Source organism: Bacillus rossius, chromosome 10 (genome assembly GCF_032445375.1).
Source record: "Bacillus rossius redtenbacheri isolate Brsri chromosome 10, Brsri_v3, whole genome shotgun sequence".
Taxonomy (NCBI): Eukaryota; Metazoa; Arthropoda; class Insecta; order Phasmatodea; family Bacillidae; genus Bacillus; species Bacillus rossius.
Window position 1 is genome coordinate 54,281,206 of NC_086337.1, and position 21,338 is coordinate 54,302,543.

General features: G+C 39.2%; 2 protein-coding genes across 4 annotated transcripts in view; one reads left to right on the top strand and one right to left on the bottom strand.

Annotated features, from left to right (window-relative positions):
• Positions 1 to 1,495: 1,495 nt before the first annotated feature.
• LOC134536164 (E3 ubiquitin-protein ligase RNF103-like) lies at positions 1,496 to 15,820 on the bottom strand. 2 transcript variants are annotated; one of them, XM_063375795.1, is made up of 6 exons: positions 15,593 to 15,820; positions 15,125 to 15,420; positions 7,263 to 7,506; positions 6,601 to 6,712; positions 5,148 to 5,630; positions 1,496 to 3,873 (listed from the first exon to the last, which is right to left on the bottom strand). In XM_063375795.1, the coding sequence occupies exons 2-6, from the start codon at positions 15,357 to 15,359 to the stop codon at positions 2,977 to 2,979; spliced, it is 1,971 nt and encodes a 656-aa protein (XP_063231865.1). In that variant the 5' UTR covers positions 15,360 to 15,420; positions 15,593 to 15,820; the 3' UTR covers positions 1,496 to 2,976. The 2 variants fall into 2 exon arrangements, with proteins under 2 accessions (XP_063231865.1, XP_063231863.1); XM_063375793.1 differs by lacking the exon at positions 15,593 to 15,820 and adding an exon at positions 15,543 to 15,566.
• An 87-nt stretch (positions 15,821 to 15,907) lies between these two features.
• LOC134536165 (exocyst complex component 6B) overlaps positions 15,908 to 21,338 on the top strand; it is a 31,212-nt gene continuing 25,781 nt past the window's right edge. Inside the window, exon 1 of one of the 2 annotated variants that reach the window (XM_063375796.1) lies at positions 15,908 to 16,128. In XM_063375796.1, the coding sequence (XP_063231866.1) occupies positions 16,037 to 16,128 (92 nt within the window). In that variant the 5' untranslated portion in view covers positions 15,908 to 16,036. Of the gene's footprint in view, positions 16,129 to 19,812; positions 20,031 to 21,338 lie in introns of those variants that run through there. The other variant, XM_063375797.1, reaches the window with a different exon arrangement.

Genomic DNA, 21,338 nt, shown 5'->3' on the forward strand with positions numbered 1-21,338 from the left:
AAAACTGGGTTTAACCTCAAGGTTATCAAAATCAGTATGCGAAAAAATAGTGACATAATAGCTTTTCTTATTTATTGTGTGTGTGTTTCTTTGTAGTGAAAAAGGCTGAAAATATGTCTTTAAGGTCACATAATTTGGAAAATTTTGGTATACCAGCAACAAAGTATGATAGGTATTGAGAGAAACATAGGTAGGTGCCCAATACAGAACCCTATCGCCATGACAACTGAGTCCATCCAACTGTCTGTTTAGATGTCATAAGCTTTTTTTTTTTTATCATAAACAAGATAAGATAGCTGTGATTTCCACACATTTGTTAAGTTTAGACCCAAACACTGTAAATAGTGTTTAAAATTTTGTAGAGTTGTTATAATACAAATATTTAAAAACAAAAAGTTTAGATACTAAAATTATTTTAGGAGATAAAATAGTGTTAATATTCTTATAATGTTATGATTTGAAATAAACTTTCACCTGAACAAAAAATTATATTAAAATAATTTGCATACCTATATTGCAATTTTCTGAGAGGAATAAAAAAAACAATCCAGCCTCCCCCATTCCCATAGCAGAAACTTTCATACTCCTTTTTTTTTTTTAAAGAAAAGGATTATTTTTCACAGTTTGGGACCCTGAGCAGGTGTTTCGCGACACGAAGACTTGAAAAACCAGGGCACACACAGTCTCTGCATGCAGCATGTGTTATTGTTCACTCGTTTCCTGTTGCTTTGGGAACTTTCAGAATATTTTGATGGTTTTTGTCTACTTTTCTTCATATTAATTACCCAGCTAATGCCAATTTTTTTTTGGTTTTAACTGTTCCTCAAACGTGAAACATATTTCCGGCCATGTGGTCACTGCAAGGGAGAGGCCTCCCTACCATTTAGGCTACTTTAGAGTTAAAATATTAAACAATTAAACCTCACCTCGGCAGATAGAATTATATCATAACAGATGTTCTGGAAGTGATACAGACTGAGTGACCTACATTATTTCTTCTTTGAGACAAAAACAGAGCACAGAGATAGATGTGAAACTTCTTTGCCAATTAAAACCCCAATTCTTAAGTATATCGGCCAAGTATCTATCCTCTATTTTTTTTTTTTTGCATCAGAAATGATTCACAACAATGTTTCACGAAAATGATGCATTAAAATTCAGCATTAAAATTTTTACTCCCATCACACTCAAAGAAGTTTCACTATAAAAATTAATTTTTATTATAGTTGCAGATATGACAAAACTAACTTCAGCTAAAGATTATGAATTATAGAAGAGCATTTACAGTATTATTCATAGTATTACTTAATGAGAATAGATTAAAAAAAAATTATTATAAATTTAAGTTAAGAAATGTCATAAAAATCCAATTCGAAGTATCCCACAGTTAACAGAGCAACCAGTGTGAACGCATTGAGAACATTTATTTTCTATTAGAAGCAATAATCAAAGGCAAATAGGAAAGGAACAGAAAAGATAACTGTAGATGTGGATTGAGAAATATTTTATTTACATTACGTATATTGATTTTTTACACAAGTTCCCTGGATTTAATAGCTTACAAATTCATTTGTTATATAGAATTTAATTAATTCATTTCTCTGCTTTGCTGTAAAATGCAATAAACAAATACATACTACTTTTTGTGCCATATACTGTAATTGCATGCAAAAAGGTGAAAAATGTCTATTATCTGTGGACATAAATTTTTATTTGCCCTCTTGATTCAGAACATAAAGTAACTAAAACAAAGGAGATATTTATTACAACTAAACCACTTAGCAACTGTGTAAGAGACTTGGTCACAACAGAATATTCAAAAATTAATAAATAAATAAACTTGGAGAAAAATGCATAATTTGTTATCATAGTAACTTGTGTCATATAATACAGTTATATACATCAATAAATCAGAATACGCTGTGGTGCACATTTTTTTGACATGACTAAAAAAGAATAGAATACAGTCAGTATTTCAGTAATTTTCAGTTATAAATTCATGTAGTCACGATCATAAAAAAAAGTTAAGAAAATTTTGCAATGTTTTGAAAGCATCAAATAATATTTTATAATAAATTTTAGTTTTAAATCAAATTATGATTTTAAACAAAAATTACAAGAATCTGGTTGTATGCTGTATTTCAGAAGCTGTCGGTACAATAAAGGACAGATTTATTAAACATGCTTTTTTACCACACGGTTTTCAGAGCTGGGCTAAACAAAAATACCATAAATAAAAATAATAAAAATCTTTACAAGTATACTTAACCTGTGTGTAAGATCTTTTTATACAAGCTGAATTCAAGTAAACATGTTACTAAAATTTAACATGTACAAATTCTTATACACAATTTAATTCACTTTCTCTCAGGAAAAATTACTTACTTTCTGTGTCTCTCCTGTAAACTTATTACATTTTTACTCTTTCTGCAAAAATGCTAAGTCTTTCTGCAAATGTATTTGAAAAAATACCAACTATTATTATATAATATAAAACTAAGTAAAAAAATTTTTTTTGCTGCACATATGGTAATATATTTGTTTATTAATAATTTATTTATATCTGAATATTATTTTGTATTGAATGTTAATTTCCAAGGCTTGCATCTTTTCAATAACATTACAATTATTTTTGGGGAAGAGAAAAATATTCTGCCAACTAAAAAAAAAAAATGCATATGGCACTCTTAAAAAATATAATGCTACAAGTTACAATGTATATTTCCTGTGATCACATATAATAATATTAATACAATACAAAATATTATTATTATTTTTTAAATAAGGAAAACAACTTTTGTGGAAAAAAAAATTAAAATCATGTTTGTGATAGTACACGAAAATGAAATGCAAATGATTTTGGATACAGGTTTTCAGTTAGTTTAACGTTGTGAATGCCTGGTAAGACGGACTTCTCAGGAAGGTGCAACATACTCGGACAGCGAGGAGGGGAGGGGAAGGTGTCGTGTGTGTCAGTCACTCGACACGCGGGTGCTTCTGCTTGTAGGCGGGCCAGCGGCACACGGGGCAGTTGTGGTTGTCCCGGGTGAGCCAGGCCATGATGCAGTCCTGGTGGTAGGAGTGTCCGCACGGCAGGCCACACAGCCACGCCCCGCGCGCGTACTGCTCCAGGCACACGGCGCACTCCGCGGTGGGGCGCATGCCCGCCGGGGCGACGGCCCCCTCGTCCCCGCTGTCCTCGGACACGTCGCTGCCGCTCGGCGTGGACCCGGCCTCGTCGGGGCCCGCCCGCGGCGTCCCCCGGCCACGGCAGAGCACGTCCGCCGGGTCCCGGGCGTCCATCAGGCGCTCCAGGACCGCCGGGGAGTCCCCCCGACAGGCGTCCCACCCCCTGAACCGCCACGCCGGCAGGCCCTTCACGTAGCCGTGCGGGACGACCGGCTGCAGCCAGAGGTTGGGGACGGCCAGCCGCTCGATCAGCCACTCCAGCTCCTCCCGGACGTGGTCGTTGGACGAGACGGGCGCGGAGATGCCGCCCATGGGGCGGAACAGGTAGCGGCTGATCCAGCGCGAGCCGGCCGGCAGCACGCCCGTCCAGCGCACGCCCGCGCCCCGCTCCACGGGCCACGCGCGGTTCAGCACCAGCGCCGCCACGAACGCGAACACGGCGAACGTCGTGAAGAAGATGTACGGGTGGTGCATGAGCGCGAGGCAGTCGGACCGGACCAGGGAGCCGAGCTCGGAGAGGCTGGCTCGGTGCACCAGCGAGAGCCCCAGCTCGGCCGCGGCGCTCACCACGGAGAACTTGTAGGTGGCGAGCAGCAGCAGCCAGGAGATGAAGAACCAGAAGTTGTAGCTGAACATGATCCACAGGCACTGGGCGACGTGCTTCCACCACAGGCACTCCCACACCTGCGACAAACCACCCTGCGGCTGACCCCGAGCACGCTCGCCACGACAAGGGAGTGGGCGGGAAGACACGTGCAGTCCCGAGATTTCCATCACATTCGCCACTGGCGAACAATCTGGTGCAACCCAGCTGAGAACAGAACCCAGACCACAAGTTACCTGACCACTCAACCAGCCTGGCCCGTGAACCAGTCTACTTGCATCAAACTTAGAACACCTTTTGGAAGCTACTAGTGAAGGTTTATATCAATTCTTTGACAGTACTTACCAATCGATAGATATTAACAATAAAAAAAAAATATTTTAAATCATGATTTATGTTATTCTGATGTGAAAATACCATTTAAACACAAATAATAAGTAGAGGCAAGATTATATGGTTAGTAACGATATAACTGAAATAACAGCAAAATTGACGTCAATACACAGTCACACACCGAAATTATTATCAACACATAACACCAAAATACAAGGCAAAACACAAAATAAAGCAAAATTGGTCCCACTTAACTTTTTTTTCTCTATTAAAATAATTATTTTCATGTATCTTTAGTCCCGGCTTTGATTCAAAAACATAAAACATTATGTTCTAAGTAAAAATATTAATTTAGTTTGTACTTATGGTTTACTGAAGTAAATAAAAGCATTCTATAACTCATACTACACAGATGTGGTTAAAGGCCTACAGAGAAACATCGCAAGTAAACATATGAGTTTGGGCTTTTAACACTGCATGTTGAGATTTTGAATCATATTAATAGTAATAAAAATTTGGGTTTAAACAGTGCAGTTTAAAAAAAATTTTCAGTTCTTTTAATTTTCATATTTGTAACGTTCTCATAAACAAAGGAACTTATTGATTATTTTTAGTTGCAGTTTGTTGTTTAACTATCATCACTAGATGTATAATTATTTTATTTACACATTTTAAGTATCTTGATGACAATAAAGACTAAATCCACTATTTTTAAAGAATAAAAATTCGCTTTTATATTACACCATAAAAATTTGACTCTAATAATAAAAATAATTGAATTTTTAAGTTTCCTGGTAAAATAATTATAACTTGATATCTAATATGCCTTTGAATGTTAGCGATCCTTAAACAAAGAAGATATTTTTTCATATGTGTGTTCCTCAAAAAAAGAAAGTCCACAAATATAGGTAATACATCCATCACCTTGAATACAAGAATGAAATTGAAACTCGGTCCACCTCAGGGGGGGACAAAAGGCGGGCGCGCTGACCGATACTCACGGGTGCTCCCGCCCCCTCACCTGGCAGGTCTGCAGGATCGCCAGCAGGTTGGTGACCACCAGGCTGCAGAGGAAGACGTCGTTCATCTCCGGCTGCACCGCCTTCAGGAACACGTTCATGGAGTGGAAGTTGAAGTGCTCGAGCCGGCGCCGGCCGTACACCACCGACTTCTCCGGGGTGACGACCAGGTACGCGGGCGCGCGCCCGAGCTCCGGCAGCCCGAGCCGGCGCCGCACGGCTGCCAGGCGCCCCCTCCGCACGGCCAGCATGCCGAACCGGACCCGGCCGGTGAACCTGATGCTGAGGGCGGCCAGGAACAAGGGCGGGTGCAGCATGTGGGTGAGCAGCAGCACGCGGACGTCCCGGGCGTCCCGGCCGGGCCCGGGGGCCGTGCTGTTCTCCTGGGCCGCGCACTGCCCCAGCCAGCCGCACCGGGCCTCCTCCACGCCCGCCACTTTGTGCACCCGGACCGACAGCTCGGCACGGACCCACCCCACGACGCTCTGCCCGGGAAACACCGTGCAACACAGTCTAACTACACATGTTTTAGAACCCTCAAATTAAATTATCCTTGGTAACATTTTCGCATCCCAAGCTAAATTCCTTTACGCAAGAAAATTAAACGTATTACAAAATAAATATACTATTAGCACAAACTTGTTGATTTTCATGTCTAAAAATCTAAAATATTTCAGAAATAATTTCCACCGGGATGATTTACGTGGATAGACTCAAACTATTTATATTTCACGCAAGACTACAAACTGAAGTGCGGCATCAGAACCAAAATGAAAGCCAGCATAAGTTACTGTTCATCTCAGGGGACTTTTTCATGACTTTCATGACCAAACCTTCGGAAGGTTACTGTTTGTGACAATATACACAGCAAGGTGGTACAGCGGACTCGCTGTCAGAATACCTGGGTTCGAATCCCAGCACAGCGATTCTGATTTCAGTTTCCCACGAGTTCCTGAGTTCACTCCAAGAAAACTCTGGGTTGGTTACTTACCAAAAGCCACAGCCGATAACTCAAATCCATCCCTAATGTCCCTGTTCTGTGTATTTGCATTCCTTCGTTTCTTATGGCATTGCCGTTGACCAGACATCCAACCCAAGTAAAACAGTAATAATAATAAACACAGACAAATTCATACAACAAAAAGATATCTGAACTCATTCTCAGGGAAGGTAAAATACCTAAAACAATAAATTTAAAAACCAAATAAATATAATCAAATGAACAAGACTAAGATGAACAAAACCATTTTCAAGATGAACTAAGCTTTGGTTGTATCTATTGACATTCTCAACTACACTTTTTAGTAATTTTATAAACATGTTAACATAGATAAGACTACACATGATGCTAAAATTAGTTTAAACAGATATCTTTCAAATACAGATGACTTAAATAAAAAAGAATAACTTGCAATCCTTACTAAAAGTATATGCAGAACATTAACATTTCCTCACCTCAGGTTTCTTGGAAGAAAAAGTTTTCAATATAACCTTGTCTTTGGATCGAGTGCCTTTCGGCATCGCAAGAACTAGCAACGACTCCTCCCATCCTTTGCTCTTGCACAACCTGCAAGACAACCACTTCCATTAGTAATCTCACTTTTCATGCCAACTTCAATTTAAACTGAGTTTTACCAGCAATGTGTGAAAACAACATTTCTACCACATAAAATTTTTCTTTGGAAAAAAAATAATTAAAAGATTAATTTTAGTTCACAGATCTTAACTCTGAAAATTTAACTACCATACAAGTCTAAACACGCTATGACCACACCATTATTCAGCACTTGTGTACGGAAGTAATTTTCCTCGATATTTTGAAATCGTCAGAAAAAAAAATAGACATATGTAAAGGAAGTGTCTTTTATTGTACTGAGCCGGCAGCCCGACGTAATGACTTGGATTTTGAAGTGCCCGCCGCGGGACTGCTGATTTCCCCTCCCCTAGGTCTGATTTTTCCTTCCTTACCCCTCCTGAGTTGGACCCGTCCACGCTGCGCATGCGCCGACGTCATGAGGGCTTATTTTTAAGATCTCTGGCTTCAGTACAAACACAATAGTGAGTGAGTGTTTCACCACAGAGATGTAAGCCTTCTCGTGAACGGAGCCTGGGCTCACCGCATGTCCAGCCGGCAGTCGAAGACCCCGGTGCGGATGGCGAAGGGCGCCACCTGGGCGCGCACGGAGCGCCAGCCGGCGTCGTCCAGCAGCGCCCGGCCGCGCCGGAGCACCTGCACCAGCCACACGCTGTCCTTGGTGTCCTCCACCTGCTCGTAGAAGTGCAGCGCGCCCGAGAAGTGGGCGGTGGCGGGCGTCGGCCGGGGCGCCTCCAGGCCCTGCACCTCGCCCTGGGACACCGGCGCTGCGACACATGCACACTCAGTCACTCACTCTCACTTCCACCGCCCCCGCACCTCCCCCTGGGACACCGGCGCTGCGACACAAGCACACTTACACCGCCCCCTAGACCACCGGCGCTGCGACACAAGCACACTCACACACTTACACCGCCCCCTAGACCACCGGCGCTGCGACACAAGCACACTCACACACTTACACCGCCCCCTAGACCACCGGCATTGCGACACAAGCACACTCACACACTTACACCGCCCCCTAGACCACCGGCGCTGCGACACACACGCACACACACACACTCACACACACACACTCACCTACACCGCCATGCCGGTCCACCGACCACTGGGAACAGCACTTCAAAACTTTCACTTCAACATCACATTGGTTTTTAAAAACAGGAGATTTCCAAGTTAACCGTACATTTTCAACATTTCCTTCATGCACTAGTTTTAAACAAATATGGAAATAAAATATTTCTTAGTGCTTATTTCAGTATGTCCAGAAATTTTAATAGTATCAACTAAGCGTTGTACAGTGTTGGTTCAAGGTCACAATAAAAGAGTAACTCAAACAGTTTCAGACGAGCGTATGTGTGAGTGCTGCTTTCTTTTTTTTTTTCTCTCGCTTGTAGCGCCACCTGCACAAAATGGCAACACGTGAGCATAGTTAGTAGAGGGTGAACCTGTAAACTTTATCTGACAACAGGATGGAGCCCCTCCCCATTGGAATCTCTTCGCACGAGAGTGGTTGAACGTCGAAGTCCCTGACCATTGGATTGGTAGTAATGGTCGAGACGACAGAGCTCCTTTTTCGCTGGCCTCCACGTTCACCTGACATAACAACATGCGATTCTTTCTTTTGGGGCTTTATAAAAGATTGTGACAGTGTCTATCTACGTTCCGCCGCTACCTAATGATTTGCCAGAGTTGAGACACAGAACTTAAGTGGCTATTGCTTACATTACCCCGGCCTTGTAAATCAATGTGTGGGAGGAATTGGACTGAAGGTTGGATGTGTCTGTATACCTAAAGGTACACACATTGAACATTTGTAAGAAAAACTGGGTAAGTTGACCTTCAATTTTTTTTGTATGATTTGTTGTAAATAGTCTTAATTAAACTGTTATAATGTAGATTTGAAACTGGGTTATTCTTTTATGGACAAACTGACACAGTCATGATGCACTTACAGAACAAAATCATTAGCAATGATAATAAGCATTATTTTTGTGTGTTTGAAAAATGTGCCAAACATAATTAATGTAATAACAAGTTGCTAATAAAAGAGAGGCAAGATCAAACGACATCGGTGTGATATGGTTATTGACATGCTTTGCGCGGTTATTTAAGTTTTATTAGCAATTCACCATATTATCTTGTTCCAACTAATTGCAAATTGCTATAAAAAAATATTTAGGATATAGGCAAATATAAGGAATTTTCAATGTGTTAAAAGGCTGTAAAATCCCTTCAGGGAGTGTTCACATTCCTGGTAAAACATTCTCAGTACCTTTTATTAACAACTTTATACGTAACAGGTTATTTTTTTTACATAAGAATAAACAAACATAATACAAAATGAATCTACTTTTCACATGAACTTAATGATTTTCATGTCAGAAAATTAAAAACTTTTCATAAATAATTTTCAATTGATGATTCTGAGAGTGGACATTCTACAAATATTTATTGTTCCATTCGCGAGAGTAAATGAAAGTGAGGCATCAAAAAGAACTGCGAGGTTGCTGGAAATTAAAATTTTGTGTCTTTTAGCACAGTTAAATTTATTTCGGGACATCTGTGAACAGTCATTCAGTCCTTTTCTCGTGATTTTCATGACTTTTGTAACCTGTAGGCGTCCTGCCCAGGAAATGAACCTTTGGTGATCAAACATGAGAAAATGCAACACCAATATATCTACCACTCGCAGAAATGTATTCATTTTTTTCAGTATTAAAGGTGAAAACATTTGAGAGATAAATTCAACCTGTAACATCCTGTACACATAGTATTACCTGTAATAACGAACCCAGTTGACTTAGTAATGCAGACCCATTAAGCAAAATGATACATGGTGAGTTAATTTGACTTAAAAAGGAAAACACGTTCAATTTACCAGTGCAAAAGTATGTTTCTAGAGCCATTTGACTTAATAGAATAACTTGCATTGACAGGATCATCTGACTTTGCATTCAATTTCAGATTTACTAATTTTGCGTAACATCACTTTGCAGTAGGTATTACAGGTATTTATGCAAGTCATATAAATAACTTTTAATACCAATATACGTATGTGTTGGAAACAATAAAATCATTAGGTAACTTTGGTGTTGGTTTGAATAAGTTATGTTGGTACGACTGTAATAGAGTAAGTAAGAAAATAAATATGGCTAGTGTGTGAGAAATGTGTGTAATAGAAAGAGGAAATTACACAATATTAAGAAAGATGCCGAGTTTTAATATAACCTATTAACAGGTTATGGGCCCAGGCCGTATGAAAGTACACTGGTGTTATTGAATAAGTATCACAGTTTTATTGCGATAGTGATGTGTTGAGAAAAGAAGAAGAAAATACGCAGTGCGGGCATCCATTATGGAATCCAACTATAACTACATTAGATTGGCAAATGGATCAAACTGGAGTGTTTGGAAATTTCAAATTACGGTCGTGTTAAAATCAAAAGGTTTATATAGTGTGGTGTCTGGAGAGGAGTTTAAACCTACTGTGGTGGATGACGATTCACAAACCGAGACGGAAAAGAAGAAATTAAAGGAATGGGTGACACGAGACAGCAAAGCTCAAGAAATAATTGTCACAAGATTAGAAGAAGGACCAATGATGCACATTTTGGCTTGCGAGTCAGCACAAGAGATGTGGAATAAATTGTTATCAATTTTTGAACAGCAGTCGGAAGTAAGCTTGCATCAACTTCAGCACAAGTTCTTTTCTTTAAAATACGAAGGGGAAGGAGTCGCGGCTTTCCTGTCAAAACTGCAAGAGTTGGTGGTCCGGCTGAAGCAGCATGGGGAGAAGCTGTCCGATCAAATGCTAATGACGAAGATTTTAGTATCACTACCGGAAGAATATAAACACTTTGTGTCGGCTTGGGAGTCTGTGTCAACAAAGGACCAAAAACTGTCAGAGTTAAGTGCACGTCTGTTGATTGAAGAGGAGCGTATCTCTGGAAAGGGCAGTCAGGATAACGCCCTGTTGTCTAAAAATCAAGGTAGGCCGAATCCATTAAAGTGTTTTAAGTGTGGGAAGGCAGGACACATTCAGAAAAACTGCTATTCTAATAAATCGAAAACTAATAATCCAGGTGGGAGACGTATGTGCTATTACTGCGAAAAGATGGGACATATCAGTAAAGATTGTAGATGGAGGTTAAAAGCTGAAAATAGCTCTGAACCTGCTCATCGTACACTAAAGGGGGGCAATCTGAATGCTTTTATCAGTGCTGCAATGGTAAGTGAAAGCCTGGATGACAAAAGCTGGTATGTGGATAGTGGAGCATCTGAACATATGTGTGCTCAAAGACATTTTTTTTATGACATGTGCAAGCTGGATAGTGAAAAACATATTGTAATTGGTGATGGGTCAACTCTTGTAGCAAACGAGGTAGGGACTGTGAGAGTAGAGGTGTATGATGGTAATTCTTGGCAAATATCGGAGATAAAAGATGTGTTATATGTTCCTGATATCAAATTCAATTTATTCTCTGTTGGTGCAGTGTTGAGAAGAGGTTATCAAATTGAATGGAGAGAGTCTAAATGTGAACTTACTAAATCTGGAAAAGTGTATGCTGTTGGAACTCTGGAGGGGAAGCTGTACAAGATGATGTTTAGGTGTGAACCAATCCCAGCTGTGGTGAGTGTTGTGAAGAAGCCTTCCATTAAAATATGGCATGAAAAGTTGGTGCACCAAAATACAGAGCAGGTCAAAAATATTCTGAAGAGCCACAACATAGAAGTGCAAGGTACTGAGGACTTCTTTTGTGAAGCTTGCATGAAGGGGAAACAACAGAGACTGCCTTTTTCATCAAGTGAACACAAAACGACGGACACTTGTGAGATCGTTCATGCAGACATTTGTGGCCCGATGGAAACAGCATCAATTGGAGGTTCAAGATATTTCCTATTGATAAAAGATGATTTTTCAAGGTATAAATTTGTTTACTTCTTGAAGTTCAAATCTGAAGCTAAAGAAAAGATTAAGAACTTTCTAAGTATAGCTAAGAACGACACCGGAAATCCAGTAAAAATTCTGAGAACGGGAAACGACACTGAACTGTGCAGTCAAGAAATGCGGAATATCACTGATGAAATGGGAATACGGCACCAGAAGTCTGCACCTTACTGCCCAGAGCAAAATGGGAAAGTTGAAAGAGAAATAAGAACAGTTGTGGAGGCAGCCAGGACTATGCTGGCAGCCAAAAACCTGAACAAAACCTTATGGGCGGAAGCAGTTAATACTGCAGTATACACCATCAACCGGACAGGCACGAGTTCTGTTAAAGGAAAAAGCCCATATGAACTATGGTTCAAGTCAGTTCCTGAAATCAAACATTTTGAAGTCTTTGGAACAGAGACTTACATGCAGGTGCCTAAAGAGAAAAGAAAGAAATGGGACCCTAAGAGCACAAAAGGACTATTCGTAGGGTATCAGGAAAATGCTAAGGCCTACAGGGTATATGTACCGAACCGAGGAAAAATTGAAATATCAAGAAATGTAGTGTTCAAGCCAGATGGTGTAACAACAACAATGGGAATCGAAGTTACCAAACCTATCCAAACTGAAGAGCACTACAGGGATGAAGCGGAAGGCATACAACTGGAAAATGTAGAGGGAAGCAGTACGATTGAACATAGTTCCTTAAATAATGAATCTGCAGATGAAGAGGAATTCAGAGGCTTTGAAACAGATAACTGTGGAAAGATATGTGAAAAGGTGGGAACATGTAATTTGAGGGATAGAACAAAACTAAAGGAACCAAGGTATCTGAGCCAATATGAGACAAGTTTTCTTTGTGCAGATGAGCCGCAAACATACGGAGAAGCAATGATGAGCAATGAAAGGCAAAAGTGGAAAGAAGCTATCAATATTGAATTGAACTCTATAAAGGAAAATGACACCTGGTCAGAAGTTATACCTCCAAAAGATGCCTGCATCATAGGCAGCAAATGGGTATTTAAGATTAAACGAAATGAAAAAGGAGAACCAGTGCAGTACAAAGCGAGACTAGTTGCAAGAGGTTTTGAGCAGCTCAGCATTTTTGATGCAAGTGAAGTGTATGCACCAGTGGCTAAGATGGCGACGCTTAGAATTCTGTTGGCGACTGCAAATGACCTGGGCATGCCAATATATCAAATGGATGTTCAAAGTGCTTTTCTTTATGGTGATATAGATGACGAAGTTTTCATAGCAAAACCAGATGGAATGGAGGGGGATGAAAAGACAGTTTACAAACTAAAAAAATCTCTCTATGGACTTAAAAAATCACCAAAGTGCTGGAACGAAAAGTTCAATGAAGCTATAGAAAGGGAAGGATTGAAAAGATCAAAACATGATTACTGCTTGTATGTCAAGAACACAGACAAAACGAAGCTATATGTCCTGCTGTATGTGGATGACCTGCTAATAGTAGGCAATGATGAGAACCAAATTCAGGCATTGAAAGAAAGTCTGAAGAAAAATTTCAAGATGAAAGACCTAGGACCGGTGTCAAACTACTTAGGAATTTGTATCTCTCAAGATTTAAAGTCTGGAACTCTAAAATTGAATCAAACTCATTTTTTGAAATCATTGTTAGTGAAATATGGAATGGCGGACTGTAGACCCGTGTCCACACCAATGGACCCACTGTGTAAAATAAACTTCCAGGACACTGAAGAAGACAAAGAGCTGGAAACAAAATGTCGACAGATTATTGGAAGCCTGTTGTATGTCGCCCTAGGCACAAGACCAGATCTTAGTGCTACTCTTGGCATTCTGAGTAGATATCAAAACCGGGCAAGTGAAGCACTATGGGTTGCCCTAAAACGCGTTTTGAGATATATAAAAGGGACCTTGGACTTGACACTCGTCTACCGACGACAAGAACCCGCAGCTCAGCTGAGGAGATGTGGAAGAAAGAAAATCTACATCAGGTTTTGTATTCCAACTCCAAGGTAATACCATCACCTGGACCTCCAAGAAACAGTCAACTGTTGCCCTGTCATCTACCGAGGCGGAATACATGGCTCTGAGTGGTGCAGCGGCTGAAGCGTGTTGGATCAGAGGGGTACTGCAGGATCTGGGAGTGTTAAAAAATGAACCTGTGATCCTATACGAAGACAATCAAGGTGCAATAAGAGTGTCAAAAAACCCAGAGAATCACAAACGGTTGAAACACATTGACATTCGCCATCATTTTGTCCGAGAAAAAATCAGTGAGGGTCTTATCAGTGTAAAATATGTTTGTACTCAGGATCAAATAGCTGACATGTTCACTAAAGCAGTGAATAAGATCACACTCTTGAAATGTATAAGAAGTATAGGGCTAGAATAATGCAAATTATTGGTTAAGTTTTTTTTTTAGCTGTTCACTTGTATTGTTTACTTAGTTGTTTCGCAAAGTCTACCTAATAACGTTTATTGAGGGGGGCTGTTGGAAACAATAAAATCATTAGGTAACTTTGGTGTTGGTTTGAATAAGTTATGTTGGTACGACTGTAATAGAGTAAGTAAGAAAATAAATATGGCTAGTGTGTGAGAAATGTGTGTAATAGAAAGAGGAAATTACACAATATTAAGAAAGATGCCGAGTTTTAATATAACCTATTAACAGTATGTTTTTCATAAGATATAAAACAAAATAATTTCAATAGATATTTATCAAGCTTAGTAACATTTTCCTTGGCTGCAGTATGAAGCTACTAAGTGAATGCTTGGGAGCTGGCAAACACTTAAATTAAAAATGTCAAAAAAGGACGTGACCCAAAAACTACATAACTTCATATTTACTTAAAATGACTGGGTGTTTTTCCATATTACTTTGTAGAATAATAGCCTCCATTAAAAAAAATAAAGCATAAATTTTAAGACAGTAAAGGTGGATTTACAATGATCCGTCCATCCATCAAATACTTTTCCATTTTGATGCCATCAACAGACTAGAAGGTTTAAATATGGTTGAAAATTTTATCTTTTCTAGATATATCAAATAAACAATCATGAAAGTACTTAAAAAAACATTAAACTCAATTTTTTGTTGTAAGTTAATGGAAGCAGCAAAACAAATAAATATAACACCTTTTAAGATGGCGAAGGTTGCCAGCAATAGGTAATGGGAAATTTCAACCAAACCCCTGGCTAAACTGCTTTAGTTTACTTTGTTAAATAGGCCCCTATGTCCCTCTTTAGGAGACAGTATGGTGGCACGAGAAATAACGCCAATGAATCTGAATTTTCAGTTTAAGTCAGAACTGTGATTTTTGAATTTTTTAGTTTCATATTACATCAATTGTGTGATCTGAGTTATGGTTAGTAGTAAATGTAAACAGACACTAAACACTAAAGGCAACTTTTTCAATGGGCGACAACACTGTGTAACAACCTACACAAAAGAAGTATAATCCTACCAGATTCTTTGACGAGGTCCACAAGATCTTTCTTTTCCACGTAACCAATCTCACTGACGCCTCTGCTTTCAAGAAGCTGTTTCAACTGCTGGACACTTAATGTGAAAGGATCGACGGCTTGAACCAATGCAGAGCCATTCTTGTACCATGGAACCAGCTCCAAAATTCGAGAAATTAAAAACACAATGATTAAGTACACTAGCAGCAAAGTAAGTTGTATCCAGAACGACCTCATTGTGTAAATAATGCGAATAAAAAGGATGACTGGAATGTTGGCATATAATGATGTTCTGGATCTGAAATCAAAGAAAGTGCATGTAAGTAATAGTTCACAAAGTTACACAGTATATGTCACATACAATATGATAGGTAATAGATTTAATAAAACACTACTCTAGAGAAATTAACTGTTATTTACATTCTAACAATACCCATAGACTCTATATATATAAACATATCCTCACTAACCTACTATGTACTTGGATGTCGAATCCACTTTCTCTTGAACACTGTTGATAAACAATCTATCCTAACCAACGTCACGTGCCTAAAGAATACTTGGCGGGAAATTTGACATATTAAATCATTTCTATTAGAACATCAAAGAATACCGATGAAAATTTTTAATAAAAATTCAAAACTGATAACTAAACGGTATTTTAAATAACAAATATAATACATTGTTACTGATCAAATTATCAAATTTTCTACGAAAGTTCTTTTACGCCTTTCGATTGTTCAAAATTGGGTTTTTAAATCGCAGTACATATCGATATAACCACTGCGGTAACTCGATGTCTCTAACTGTTACAAACAAGGCTTGCTCATGCGCCCCTATGCACAGTTGCACACAATAAAATGAGTGAGCTGTCAAAATTCCTGTCGTGACTTTCAGTTAAGATTTTGTGAAAAATGGATAGTCAACCGGACAGCAGATCTCAGCATCACGAACTTTTCATCCAGGAAATAGAAGGAATTGACGAATACTGGGGACCCACATTCAGGTATGTATAGTAGCAAAATAAAAAAAAACGCGTACCTGTCCCGTAGGTGTGGGCATTTAATTAAACTCCGCGCCGTCTTTGACGGTAGCGTGTACGCAGGTACATTTATGTTCGATCGAGTTTTCACTCCTGCGCAAAGCGAACCCCTTATATATAACTTTCAAGGCTGTGCCAATCCTCTTGTTGTAGTTATCTGCAATTGAATTCTGGAAAGTGGTGTGGGGGCGACTAGTCAAAACTCAAATTTTGAGACTATGGTGCAGCCTGTTTTCAGAGGGCCCGAAACAAACTTTAACACCCAACCAAAACATGAGCACCTTCTGTATGAACTGGAGACAACAGATACTAGTAGTGTGGGGTTAGTTTTAAGGTAGGACAACATCATAAGTTACATTTTAAGTATTTAGATTTCTTGGCTCATTTTTAAATAATAATGATTTTATTATTAAAACGTTGATGGAAATTTAGAGGTTATACAGACTAATGTGTAGCATTGAGATAGTGAAAACTTCTTATAAAACTGTGGTTCCGTGCATGTTGATGTTTGGGTAAATTGAGTAATTTTACTGCTAAACAGTCCATGGAAAATATTTTTAAATCAATGTAATTTGAATGGTACTTTGAGATTAATAGGTATAGACAGTGTTCTACATATTAATCAAAATAAGTGTATGATTTATTTACCTGTTGGTTGAAATTGAAGACAAAATAGGCTTTGATTCAGTTTTGAATTTCGAAATACCTGGGCAAATATACAAAAACAAGTAGCGTGAAGATTTATCTACAATCATGATGTCTTTACCTGTGCTTTTGGGGCATGCATGAGACATATATGCTGCTTATTGCGCATGGACGTTTGATGTCACTTCACTGTGTATCAAGGCTCCATGTTTCAAGCTTAATTACTGTCCTAAATTGTGCCCCCTTATTAACCTCTGTTGTTAAATAAACAAGAACTTGTTAATAATTGTTATCATGGCAGGTGTGTGTTAGGCCTTTAGAGTACTAAAATGTTGGGTAACTTTTAAAATAACGGTAGCCTGGCACAAAAAAAATGGTACAGTACAGGGGTAAAGAATGGTTTTCAAAGTTGGGGAACAAACATTTTAAGTATCAGAAATTTTCACTTTGTAAAATGCTCAAGTTTTAAGATACAAAACTTCATATTTGGTTGACTGATACCCTATTCTTCTTTATAATTTAAGATTAAAATAGGGCAAAATGTAATATTCTACAATAAACTATTGAACTACTTTTATATATGCACACACGTATATAATTTCGGCAATGCATAATGCTACAATAAGAAACATTGTAAAAACAAACTAATCCTATCATTAATCTATATACTCTTCTCATTAAGTGCATATTAAACAAGGCTCAGAAAATAAATCTAATAGGCCGTTTGTTCCCAACATGCACGGCATTTCTGTAAAATCTTACTTAAAAATGCCTTTTGAAATCCCTGATTTTTGATTCAGCATTAATTAACATATGCATCATATAAAAAGTTGAGCTTAAATAATTTTCATCTTCAACTGTCCTACTACCATAATATTTTGAAACAACTCATCAAACACACAGCCAAGGCCGCACTGGCAGACTGTCTCTGTCTGCAGACGTCTTTTGTCTCTACCTCCAGCCAGCATGCACTGCTCTCCACGTTCCCCCGCTCCCCGTTCCCCCCACTCCCCGTTCCCCCCACTCCCCGTTCCCCCCCTTCCCGTTCCCCCCACTCCCCGTTCCCCCCGCTCCCCGTTCCCCCCGCTCCCCGTTCCCCCCGCTCCCCGTTCCCCCCCGCTCCCCGTTCCCCCCACTCCCCCCACTCCCCATTCCCCCCACTCCCCATTCCCCCCACTCCCCATTCCCCCCACTCCCCATTCCCCCCACTCCCCATTCCCCCCACTCCCCGTTCCCCCCCTTCCCGTTCCCCCCCACTCCCCGTTCCCCCCCGCTCCCCGTTCCCCCCGCTCCCCGTTCCCCCCACTCCCCGTTCCCCCCCGCTCCCCGTTCCCCCCACTCCCCCCACTCCCCATTCCCCCCCACTCCCCATTCCCCCCACTCCCCATTCCCCCCACTCCCCGTTCCCCCCACTCCCCGTTCCCCCCACTCCCCGTTCCCCCCACTCCCCGCTCCCCGTTCCCCCCACTCCCCGCTCCCCGTTCCCCCCGCTGCCCGTTCCCCTGCTGACTATCCCTCCTCCACTTGGCCAGCTGAAGGTAGCGAAGCAAGCCTCTGATTCCCTTGCACCATACAACCAGCGTGGCCCAGACCTGCTGAGGGACAACTTTTAAACAATCTCTTTCGTGTGTTCAGATTGTTAAAGACGTTTGCTGTGATTAGTTGTAAAGTAATTGTTTTTACGAGACACCAACAGATTAATTCTTAGTACCCCGCCTGTCTATTTTTGGCGCAAGCGATCTCTAGTACCCTAGTCTGTCCACATGGCTTCGGGTACAATCGGAATACAGGAAGATAGCAGAGCTTCGAGTTTCATTGTAAGAGGGTGCACAACATACAATGGAGCATGGCATTTAAGCGCTTAGTGAAGAATGATTCTTGTCTCAAAAATGTAGTGTGTTTGTTTGGAAACTAGTGATTCTACTGAGAAATTTATTTTAATAACATTTTCAGAATCTAAATAAAAAAGTCATTTTATCCCTCCTAAAAGATGGTTTTATTGAATATTTGACTCTTGTTTGTACGTATGCTGGGATAAATCACAGGTATGCTTAGTCATACATGAATGATCACACTCCATAGGCTCACCAGAACATTAGTCATCAAGAAACATCAAGTTCTATGCAGGGCCTGTGTTAAAAAATGTGCTAAAGTATGAAGAGATAACAAAAATATGCAAAAGTTGAGCAAATGTATATGCGTATAAGCAAAAGTAAGCAAACATGCAAATACATGCCACAGCATGCAAAAGTATGCATAATAATTTTAAAGTGTGGACAATTATGAGAACATATGGAAAGGATGCATAAGTAGGTAAGTGGAACAAATCATTAGAACACCAAAGTATGCGAAACTGTGTGTAAAAGAAAGAAAGACTGTGAAAATGTGCAAATTGTGCACAAATCTGGAAAATATATGAAAGTAAACCGGCTTATGTAAGCCTATGCAGAAGTATGCGAAAGTATTGAATAGTATGCAAGATTATGAGAAAGTATATGAAAGTATGTGTAATATTGTGTAAAAGTATGAAAATTGTGCAAAAGTATGCAAAAATTGTGCAAAAGTGTGCAAATTATGAAAATGTATGCCAAAGCATGCGTTTGCCAGAGAGAGTATGTAGAAGTATGTAAAAGCGTGCAAAAGTATGTGAAATTGTAAAAAAAAAAGTGTGAAATGATCTGCAAAGTGCTCTAAAATGCGCAGAAATGCATGCAAATGGAAAAGTATGGAAAACTATCGGGAAGGATGATAGAGCTTGAAAAATTACAGAAACGTTTGGAAAAGTATAAAAAATGTATTAAACAATTTTTAAAAGAATTTAAAAGTTTAAAATGTTTCAAAAGTATAAAGTTTTTCCGACGGTGTGTGATCACACACTATGCGCCTTCAAACTAACAAGTTTTTTTTTTCAAATAATTGTACCATGTAATTTTTTCGTCCGTACCCCTTGATGATAGAGAGTTGCGGCTAGCGAGCGAGCGAGCGTTGTGGCCATATGCCGTGCTGATAACAGTTGATAAACACGCGTGCTTCCCGTTGCACGGCTCTGCCTAACGGGCTCATTGTCAGTGGGACTCTGAGGGTGTCGGTTCAGTGGGACTGTGTTTCCTCCCCCGCGGGGCTGTTGCCATGGAAGAATGCCCGCCTCAGAGGCCTTGTCTCGACAGGCACGACAGTTTTGAAGATTGCAGCAGGGCAGCCCAAATTGTTGTAAAAATGTTGTAAGTATGGTATAATTCAAACAAATGTTTACATTATACAACCTATAAAAATTCCGGATCATAATAAAAACTGATGTTTATTCTTGGCCAAAAAAATTTTGCTGGTGACATTTGAAACAAAGTCTGTGAGTTAAATAACTTAAAATAATAGGTTTTTTTTAATTAGTAAGACATTTAACTGTGATAGGTATTTATGTTAAATACCCTGTGGATTTTTGTAAAGAACTGTAGTAATCATTAATCAGTAGTATATTGTGTTCACATATCACATTATATTGGGGCATTAAGGCATACAAAAAATGGGGAATAAGTCACTGTATAATTGTTAGAGCCTTTTCCTAGTTTTTTTTTAATACTTATTGTTTATAACTAAATTATGAACTGTAAAAAATATAGAACATTATAATTTCATACTAAAAAGCAACTTAAAAATTTTTCGTTCCACTATCTTGAGACTATTTTTGCATTTGTGTAATTACTTATTAAGAAACATACAACATTATCAATTGAATTAAAAATTATTTTTAATGTTGTAAACTTTGTTAAAAAAAATTGTGGTAATGATATATCTGTTTAGTCCGAATAACATTTTTTTTTTTTAATAGCATAAAGTGTTCATTGAGTGTGTGTAGTGTGATTTTGCTGTGTCACTTATTTAGATGACACTATCCGTGTTTGTGTTGTCCTGAATCCACATGCGATACTGTCCTTCCTTTTTGTTTTATTGTAGTGCATCATATTCCATTCAGAAGACTGAAGCCATATTTTCTTAATCTGGTTTTGGTTCCTTATTATATTTTCATATACATTCAGCATCACAAAAATCACACTTAATAAAAAATCGTATTTAAAGTTTGAAAGGTGATTAAATCAAATTAATAAATAAATACATTACAATTTTTGTCACTGTGTGTGTGTGTGTGTGACATGTATCATACCTCCATAAATGGGATTGAAAATAAAATTTAATAAAATGGGATTGAAAATAAAATTCAATAAAATAAAATAAAATTTTAAATGCTAAAAATATTAAAAAAAAAAGTAACATTTTTACCAAAAAAATTAAAACCTACTTCGAAAGTCAGGTGCGACCTGTAGTAGATGTTTGTTTTTGTTGTGACTCCAGTTTTTGTTTTAATTAATAATAGGTCCAGCACCGAGTCCAGAGAACCCGGGTTTGGATCCCAGCCCATCCATCCTGATTCTGGTTTTCGATGGTCTCCGGCATAAGCTCCGGGAGGAGCTCCATGGCACTGTTCCTGGTTTGCGTTGTGTGCGTTACCGTCTCTGATAAATTCGCCGTCAACA

Excerpts from the sequence above, each read along its gene's own strand:
- LOC134536164 (XM_063375793.1), bottom strand. Across the intron at positions 5,631-6,600 it reads TTTCTTCCAAGAAACCTGAG|AGCGTCGTGGGGTGGGTCCG; the intron begins GTGAGGAAATGT and ends TTTCCCGGGCAG. Across the intron at positions 3,874-5,147 it reads CGATCCTGCAGACCTGCCAG|GTGTGGGAGTGCCTGTGGTG; the intron begins GTGAGGGGGCGG and ends GGTTTGTCGCAG.